This window comes from Physeter macrocephalus, chromosome 10 (assembly GCF_002837175.3).
Source record: "Physeter macrocephalus isolate SW-GA chromosome 10, ASM283717v5, whole genome shotgun sequence".
NCBI classification, from domain to species: domain Eukaryota; kingdom Metazoa; phylum Chordata; class Mammalia; order Artiodactyla; family Physeteridae; genus Physeter; species Physeter macrocephalus.
In genome coordinates, this window is record NC_041223.1 from 58985625 (window position 1) to 58995756 (window position 10132).

At 38.2% G+C, this 10132-nt stretch overlaps 1 protein-coding gene across 1 annotated transcript; it reads left to right on the forward strand.

Moving 5' to 3' along the window:
- Positions 1-2065: 2065 nt before the first annotated feature.
- Positions 2066-5453, forward strand: LOC102981393 (matrin-3-like). The gene is given in 3 exon segments (XM_055087600.1): positions 2066-3716; positions 3719-4265; positions 4267-5453. Coding segments are annotated over 3 exon segments (2532 nt in total). The 5' UTR covers positions 2066-2080; the 3' UTR covers positions 4616-5453.
- The last annotated feature ends 4679 nt before the right edge of the window (positions 5454-10132 follow it).

The following is a 10132-nucleotide window of genomic DNA, read 5'->3' on the forward strand; positions in this document are numbered from 1 at the left end:
TAAAAACATTTTGTTTTGAAAACTGAGGTGCCATTTTGAATATAACTTGCATTTAGAAACAGAACAAATTGAAATGAAATCAAATGCCTGAATTTGAAAAACAAACTACTCACCTTCCATCTTTGATGAAGGAATTAGAAATCATTTGCAAACCAATTACCATACTAGGCAATTTCAAAATGGGAAAATTAATATATATTTCATATCAAACTAACTGAATATATAGTCAAATATACTTTATATACAAGAGATTCTCTCTGGCAGTTGTTCGCCAGAGAGTTGGGGGAGAGATGTCCATTTTAGTCAGTCTTATCCTATGATAATGTATGTAACAAGATGGGAAAAGATACAACTCAATCCCATTTTTTTGCTGATTTACTGCCACTCACAAGGCTGACAGAACATTGCACCCGAGGCATCAATATTAATCATTCACAGCTGTTCTCAATTTACCTCTCGAGCTTCCCAAATGTTAATAGCATATACTGGTCCAGAATGGCAAAAAGAAAAGTTTTGAGTAAAGGTTTAAATAGTTATTAGGAAAGATATATATATATATATATATATATATATATATATGACATTATAAGTTACAAATCGAAGCAAATATGGCCTTATATATGAAAAAGGGACTTGTAAAACAATTCTGTTTTTACATTTGTCATAAACTACATGTAGAACTACAGTGTTTAAACAGCATTCCTATATGTTTCAGATGCTGCTTATATGAATTTGCATAAGCATGTCCACAAGACCTAGAAAATTCTTTGACAATTAAATGTCACAAGAATAGTTTTTCCAAACAAGTGAAACTTTATTAATGTACACGTTAAGAAAAAAACGGCTTGTGGGTTTAGACTTTTCCGATGTACAAGAGGTCAAGAAGGAAAATGGAAAATTACTTTTTTTTAAAGAAAATGAGATAGTTTGCCACTATCTCCATTTGTTTGCCTACCTAAATTTTCTTTTAGAAATGGTGGATAAGTTAAAAGAATAATTTTAACCTTAATTCCCTGAATAAAGACTGGGAAAGAAAACTCAACACTGACTACTCTCTCTTTCTATTCTACTGAGAGTTTACAGGGCCCCCAAATTAATTTTAGATGAAAAAATTAATTCTCTTCTAAAGTGGCTTTAAAAAGGCTGGAGGAAAATAAAACCTTGGATGGTAGATAGCTCACTTAATCTGTCTCTGAACTTTGTTATTTTCCACATTTATAAAATAAAAATAGGGCTTCCCTGGTTGCGCAGTGGTTGAGAATCCGCCTGCCGATGCAGGGGACACGGGTTCGTGCCCCGGTCCGGGAAGATCCCACACGCCGCGGAGCGGCTGGGCCCGTGAGCCATGGCCGCTCAGCCTGCACATCCGGAGCCTGTGCTCTGCAACGGGAGAGGCGGCAGCAGTGAGAGGCCCGCGTACCACAAAAAAAATAATAATAATAAATTTAAAAAAATAATAAAAATAATGTTATCATCTTCATAAGAGTTGCTGTAAGGATTAAATATGATAATATACATTTTTAAAACGGAGACAAATAATAATCAATTTTTCTGGAATAAAAAGTATGGGGCTGGAAAGAAGAGTAACTCCTAACAAGAAAATGTATAATGATAGTCTACTTTCTTTGCTGGCTGGCTGCTGACTGAGGGAATAAATGCTACAATCTCACTCTTCTCACCACTTCTGACTGCCTGCTGGGCTCCGATTGCCCAACCAGAAGTCAATGGACAGGCAGGTCCATGGATGTGATCCGTATTAGATCAGCCTTGTGCAAAAGAGAGGATACAGAAGGATAAAGAGTGAATTTGGCTCTTACAGCACCATTGCTGCAGGGGATTGTGGGAGTCTCAGCGTCCCGCTCGCTTGGAGAGAGGTGCCTCTTTTCCCTCTCCCTCTCCTTAAGAGTTGTCTGCTGGTTCCCAGCTTGAAGAAGATTATACAGTCCTTATTGATCCTTTTTCTTGGCGTTACCATTTTTTGAAGCAAAGTTAACCTAGTTTTCTAGTTTGAGCTTTCTTTTTGGCCATCTTCTAAAAAAATTTTTTTTAATCTATAAACTAGACAAGAGATAGTTCTACAATGTCCAAGTCATTCCAGCAGTCATCTCTTGGTAGCAACTCGCGGGGTCGTGGGCGTGACCTGTCTGCAGCAGGAATAGGCCTTCTTGCTGCTGCTACCCAGTCTTTAAGTATGCCAGCATCTCTTGGAAGGATGAACCAGGGTACTGCACGCCTTGCTAGTTTAATGAATCTTGGAATGAGTTCTTCATTGAATCAACAAGGAGCTCATAGTGCACTGTCTTCTGCTAGTACTTCTTCCCATAATTTGCAGTCTATATTTAACATTGGAAGTAGAGGTCCGCTCCCTTTGTCTTCTCAACACCGTGGGGATGCAGACCAGGCCAGTAACATTTTGGCCAGCTTTGGTCTGTCTGCTAGAGACTTCGATGAACTGAGTCGTTATCCAGAGGACAAGATTACTCCTGAGAACTTGCCCCAAATCCTTCTACAGCTTAAAAGGAGGAGAACTGAAGAAGGCCCTACATTGAGTTATGGTAGAGATGGCAGATCTGCTACACGGGAGCCACCATACAGAGTACCTAGGGACGATTGGGAAGAAAAAAGGCACTTTAGAACAGACAGTTTTGATGATCGTGGTCCTAGTCTCAACCCAGTGCTTGATTATGACCATGGAAGTCGTTCTCAAGAATCTGGTTATTATGACAGAATGGATTATGAAGATGACAGATTAAGAGATGGAGAAAGGTGTAGGGATGATTCTTTTTTTGGTGAGACCTCGCATAACTATCATAAATTTGACAGTGAGTATGAGAGAATGGGACGTGGTCCTGGCCCCTTACAAGAGAGATCTCTCTTTGAGAAAAAGAGGGGCGCTCCTCCAAGTAGCAATATTGAAGACTTCCATGGACTCTTACTGAAGGGTTATCCCCATCTGTGCTCTATATGTGATTTGCCAGTTCATTCTAATAAGGAGTGGAGTCAACATATCAATGGAGCAAGTCACGGTCGTCGACGCCAGCTTCTTCTTGAAATCTACCCAGAATGGAATCCTGACAATGATACAGGACACACAATGGGTGATCCATTCATGTTGCAGCAATCTACAAACCCAGCACCAGGAATTCTGGGACCTCTGCCTCTCTCATTTCATCTTGAGGGACCAGCAGTTGGACCAAGAGGAAATCTGGGTGCTGGAAATGGAAACCTGCAAGGACCAAGACACATGCAAAAGGGCAGAGTGGAAACTAGCCGAGTTGTTCACATCATGGATTTCCAGCGAGGGAAAAACTTGAGATATCAACTCTTACAGCTGGTGGAACCATTTGGAGTTATTTCAAATCATCTGATTCTAAATAAAATTAATGAGGCATTTATTGAAATGGCAACCACAGAAGATGCTCAGGCTGCAGTGGATTATTATACAACCACACCAGCATTAGTATTTGGCAAGCCAGTGAGAGTTCATTTATCCCAGAAGTATAAAAGAATAAAGAAACCTGAAGGGAAGCCAGACCAGAAGGTTGATCAAAAACAAGAGCTTGGACATGTGACACATCTCAGCAATTTACCTCATTCTGGCTATTCTGACAGTGCTGTCCTCAAGCTTGCTGAGCCTTATGGGAAGATTAAGAATTATATACTGATGAGGATGAAAAGTCAGGTCTTTATTGAGATGGAGACCAGAGAAGATGCAATGCAATGGTTGACCACTGTTTGAAAAAGGCCCTTTGGTTTCAACAGAGATGTGTAAAAGTTGACCTGTCTGAAAAATACAAAAAATTGGTACTCAGGATTCCCAACAGAGGCATTGACTTACTGAAAAAAGATAAGTCCCGGAAAAGATCTTGCTCTCCAGATGGCAAAGAATCTCCAAGTGATAAGAAATCCAAAACTGATGGTTCCCAGAAGACTGAAAGTACAACCGAAGGTAAAGAACAAGAAGAGAAATCAGGAGAAGATGGTGAAAAAGATACAAAGGATGACCAGGCAGAACAAGAACCTAACATGCTTCTTGAATCTGAAGATGAGCTACTTGTAGATGAAGAAGAGGCAGCAGCACTGCTAGAAAGTGGCAGTTCAGTGGGAGATGAGACAGATCTTGCTAATTTAGGGGATGTGGCATCTGATGGGAAAAAGGAACCTTCCGAAAAAGTTGTGAAAAAAGATGCAAATGCGAGTGCTTCAGCAACTGCGAAGAAAAAGCTTAAAAAGGTGGACAAGATCGAGGAACTTGACCAAGAAAACGAATGGAATTAAAAATGAGGAAAATGCAGAACCAGGTGCTGAATCTGCTGAGAATGCTGATGATCCCAAAAAAGATACAAGTGAAAACGCAGATGGCCAAAGTGATGAAAACAAGGAGGACTATACAATCCCAGATGAGTATAGAATTGGACCATATCAGCCCAATGTTCCTGTTGGTATAGACTATGTGATACCTAAAACAGGGTTTTACGGTAAGCTGTGTTCACTCTTTTATACAAATGAAGAAGTTGCAAAGAATACTCATTGCAGCAGCCTTCCTCATTATCAGAAATTAAAGAAATTTCTGAATAAATTGGCAGAAGAACGCAGGCAGAAGAAGGAAGCTTAAGATTGCAAGAAGCTTAATGATTTCAAAGAAAATAATGGTTCTTTGTTTTTAAATGTTAACCTTTTTTAAATACAATACAGATAGTTAGAAGAAAACTATTGTACTCTTTTGTTATAGTGGAAAAATAATAGACGTCTGTTCATGTGTTAAGTGTTATAGCAAAAATACATATACGGTTAAGTTAATGAAGAATTGTTTTTGTTTTATCAAAATGGTAACAGACAGAAATACTTGGTAGAGACTGACTTCATATGCTACTTAAGACACTTGCACCACTAAGAAAGATAGGTAGAAACATTCAGAGAAATGAAATTTAGTAGTTCCAAGCTTCAAAGAAATGTCAAAACTTTTGATTCCATTCAATAAAGAACAAAACCAATTGTATTTTTATTACTTTCATCTGAAACATTCCACATTTTAATCTGAGCCTTGCAGACTTTTCATCTGCAGTTCGAAGCATTTTCGGTCTTGTTTCATTTTTTGAGAACTTCATTAATGTGAGATTGGTAATTAAAATGCAGGTGCAGTTTTCTTTTAATGTCATGCTGTTTAGGTAATAAGAAATATTAAGTAATTGGCTTTAGATTTTGTAATTTTTTCCCTAAGTTCCTGCTAGATTTCATATTCTAGTAGTCAGTGTATTTTTCAGTGAAATATAAAAATATTCCCATTCTCTTTGACCAGTATTAATTTCTTGAGATATTGCTTGTCACTTGAATCCTGTAGCTGTCATACATCTGGTATAAGCACATTTGATTTTTGAAGTGTGTAGACCACCTCTTCATATTTTCAAGACGTAATTTTACATTTCTGCATTTTAAAAACAGTTTGGCCATAATCTTAGATGCATGCTTCTAATTCATATACTGCATATGTGACCTTTGTGAACAGAAATTTGCATGTATAATCTGTGTTTACTTGTAACTTTCTGGTTATATACTGCTTATATCTGTGGATTCAAGTTTCTGAAGTGAGTACCAATAAAAAAAAACTTGGAAAAAAAAAAGAATGAATTTGAAAGGACAGATGGAAGATACTTGGCACATGACATTTTTCATTGATGTTTCTTGAACACCTTGAAGGTGAGATACAGCTCATGACAACGTTTGTACAACTCTTTATTCTCTCTCCCATTGACTTCTTACACCACACTTCCTACCACACTACCCGCTCCCAAACTACCATAAAAGAAGGACTTGGAAATCCTGCTTAACCCCATAGCCTTTCCCTCTTCTCCTTCTTCTGCCCCACCAAAGCCCAGAAGGAGTCCAACATTGGCAGAAATCTTCCCAGAGGAGATGTGTAGAGTAGAAAATAAGTAGACAAGGGGGATATTCTCTTCCCAGATTAAGGGGGGTTGAGGAAAGACTCAGAATATTCATATGATAATTTTTCCCAGTACAGTGGCAAAAGTCTTCTCAAAGCTATTCTTGCCTTTTTCTGTTCTACCTCCTTTCCATTTTCCCTACTGCTGTTAGAGTAACTACTCTAAATACAAATTTGATCCTACCATTCACTCCAAAACATTTAAATAGTTCCTGCTGTAAATTGCAAAATAAATAAATAAATAAAAATCGCCACAATTCTCCACTATTCCCTATACCCAGGCCTCTTTGCGATGGTGATATGACCGGTCCTCCTATCAAGAGGTACAGTCTAGTTCCTCTCACTCTCGGGAAACTTGCCATCTGTGAACAAGCCTAAGCTGCCCTGATGGATGATGAGAGATACTTGGCCCAATAACCTCTGTCACCCCACCTAAAAGCCAGCCAACCACCAGACATGTAAGTAAGGCCATCCCACCCAGCCAACCACAGACCAATAAGCAAGTCTAGTCAAGTTCAGCAGAGCCTGGTCCAGATCAGTATTACCAACCAGCAAAACCTTTGGCTTGTAATTAATAAATGGTTATTATTTTAAGCCATAAAGTTTTGAGATTGTTTGTTATATAACAATTGATAACTGATAAACTCCCCATTGCACATAATTTTTTTATATAAATTTATTTATTAATTAATTTTTGGCTGCATTGAGTCTTTGTTGCTGCGCACGGGCTTTCTCTAGTTGCGGTGAGCGGGAGCTACTCTTCGTTGTGGTGTGCGGGCTTCTCATTGTGGTGGCTTCTCTTGTTGCAGAGCATGGGCCCTAGACGTGGGCTTCAGTAGTTGTGGCACATGGGCTCAGTAGTTGTGGTACATGGGCTCAGTAGTTGTGGTTTGCAGGCTCAGTAGTTGTGGCTCACGGGCTCTAGAGTGCAGGCTCTTTTAAAAAAAATTTATTTATTTTTGTCTGCGTTGGGTCTTCGTTGCTGCGCGCGGGCTTCCTCTAGTTGCGACGAGCGGGGGCTGCTCTTAGTTGCAGTGCACGGGCTTCTCACTGCAGTGGCTTCTCTTGTAGTGGAGCACAAGCTCTAGGCACACGAACTTCAGTAGTTGTGGCACTCAGGCTCAGTAGTTGTGGCTTGCGGGCTCTAAAGCGCAGGCTCAGTAGTTGTGGCGCACGGGCTTAACTGCTCCATGGTGTGTGGGATCTTCCCGGACCAGGGATCAAACCCGTGTCCCCTGCATTTGCAGGTGGATTCTTAACCACTGTGCCACCAGGGAAGTCCCCCCATTGCATATAATATTAAAAATCTGAACTTCTTATATAATAATCAGATCCTTCATAAAACCTAATATAAATGTTCAGCTTTATACTCCAAACTGTAAGCCTATCTATATTACAGTTTAACCCTTAGAGTCTGATCAGTATTCTGCAAACAAGTGTACACCTTCATATCTCTGTGCTTTGCACATGAGTTGGAGGACAAACAGGAAAGGAGATTGAAACTAACATGTAGAGAATAACTACAATGTCCCAAGATTTTTACACGTGCTTGCTAATTATACCTTCACAATTAATCCTGTAAAGTTGTAGTTATCCGCATTTTATAGATTGGAACACTGTGGCACAAAGAGGTTAGATTTCTCAAGGCTATAAAACTAACAAGTGATAGATCTGTATGATTTCAAAGTTCATGATCTTCCTATTGCAAAACTGATTCTTAGTTTGGTGACCAGGTGGAGAATGAGCTGCAGTAGATATTCAGAATTATCTTGATCATGCTTTCAAGAATTATGTGATTACTCTAGTTATTCTGTTGGACACATAAGAATTTTATCAGGGATGGAAATGGACTCCTTTAATACAGCTCTCCCTCTTCCAAACTCCCCTCTTTGAAAACTACCATACTTACTTTTTCTATATTATTATCTCCGTCTGGAAAATTTTTCCTCCTTTTCTGTCTGGTAAATCATACACATCCTTCAAGGCCCAGCTAAAAAAATCTAATCTTCCCAATGAAGATTAGATAGAAATATTACAGATAGAAATAAATGTTCACTCCTCTGCGCTTTAAAACCACTTTGCCAATGTCTTTATCATAGTGCATTGTACTTAGTTGTGTACCTTTCCCTTCTTCCTTGTGAGCTAATTGAGGACAAGAACCATGTTTTACTCATTTGTGTTCCTGAAACTATACCTGGTGTATAGCAAGCGCTCACTAAATATTTGCGGAATTATGGTGAATAGTTTTCCATGTGCTTAACAAGAGATGGAGGAAATATGTTTATTTTTTAAAGTTTAGGGTGAAAGAGCTGGTTTGTGCTAAGAAAGAGATTTCTCTGAAACCCCAAATTCTGTTGCTATTCCTAAATAAGAAAATTTGTTCAAATTTCTCTTATTAAGTAATTTACAATACAATTAATGCTAAGAATTAAAACATGAAGCCCTCTAGAGAAGAAAAATAATGACAGCAGTGTCTGGGGTAATTGGGGAATGTAATTGTGAACTTGCACAATAGACAAATAGAACTCCTGAAGAAATCCATCCTGTTAAATGTAGTTATTAGCAAAAGCACATATTAATCTTCTCGTGCCAGATAAAATTTTGTACTTAAACTTTTACCTAGTTGATTACTTAGCTGACAAAGCTGTAATTACGGCTGCAAATTTTAAAAGAAATGTCAAGATATTGAAGTAGCCTGGTCTAGAAGTGTGAAAGTTATTTGTGTCAAGCCATTTTGGTAGATAATGCCCTTTTTAGAGAAAAAGAATGACAATGAGAAGAGTACCTCTTATAACTAAATTTCTGGACTCTTTTCAAATATCCCTCAACCCACATCCAACCTTCCAAAGGGAAGGGCCTCTAATTGTTATACCTTGACACTAGGCACTCTAAGGAATTGGGGATCCCTAATGATTTAGCCCCATTTTAACATGGCAATATATATTTCAGGGTTCAATGATGCTATTTTAAGTTCTCAGATTAAGTTTCACCTTTGCCCCCTGTTCATTTCAGTGACTCTCATACCACCACCATCCTCAGAAGTGCAGGATCAACTTTGGTAATCATTGCCTGTAAGGAGATATGAAGATTATTTCCTAGGTCTTCAATGTCTATTTTTATAAAAATGTCAATTGTTTAGAGTAATAAAATAGGCTTATTTTATAAGTACACTGATTGATGACCACAGTAAGGTGTGTTGAAACATACATCTGAATCTGGCTACATGGAAAATTTGTATGAGCATAAAGACACATATAACAGCACACACAAAAAGGGAGAAATCCTATATGTGAAATGATTTAGGCAGCAAATTGATCACAGATTATGAGAAAATGATCACTTGCTCATAAACAACAGAGCTGAGGATGTACAGGAATTCATTAATTAGTGAGATGCAGGATTAAGGGTATAAGACTGCAGGCTCCAAAAAAGGCTCCTCCAGGTGTACAATCAGTCAGTTATAAGGCAGGGTAGCTGCTGGCTCCCTGGGAACACGTTAGTCACAGTTCTAGCTTTAGACAACACTGGCTTATTGTAAATGCACAAGTGGGAAAGGGAATTGCCACTTGGACTAACCATGAAAATCTCCAAAATTTGAACTTTAGCTGCCTAGGGCAGTTATAGGTATATATATAGCTATGGATTGATTCATTTTTTAAAAAGCAAAACTACAAAACAACATCATCTTCAAAATTATTTTGTTAACACTAGTGAAGTTTAAATCAGAAGAGAGCAGCCGATAAATAATCAGAATCTCTAAAAATAAAAATGTCATAGTAAAGGTGAAAAAGTTTATCCCAAACCATATATTTTTATATGTCTCTAAAGAATGAGGATGGCTCATGGGGAAACATAATTGAAATATAATTGAAAACTTGAGACAAATTCTACATGTTTTCTTGTATTTTTTTCCCCACTAAAGATTTTGGTTTGAGTTCTATTTCCTTTGCTACTTTCCCCTGCCTGAAGTCATAATCTTCCAACTGTAATATAAAAAATCTTTTTTGTAACAAGCAACTGTGATACCTCAAACAGAGGACTACTCTCTGAGATTTGAAAAGCAGCAGGAAATGACTGTCAGAAGTTTTTTTTTTTGTTGTTGTTGTTGTTTTAAATCCCAGCAAAGAATTAAGCAAGAGAAATTCAGAGAACATAATGTAGAAACAGAAATGACCTTCCAGAGAACATCTA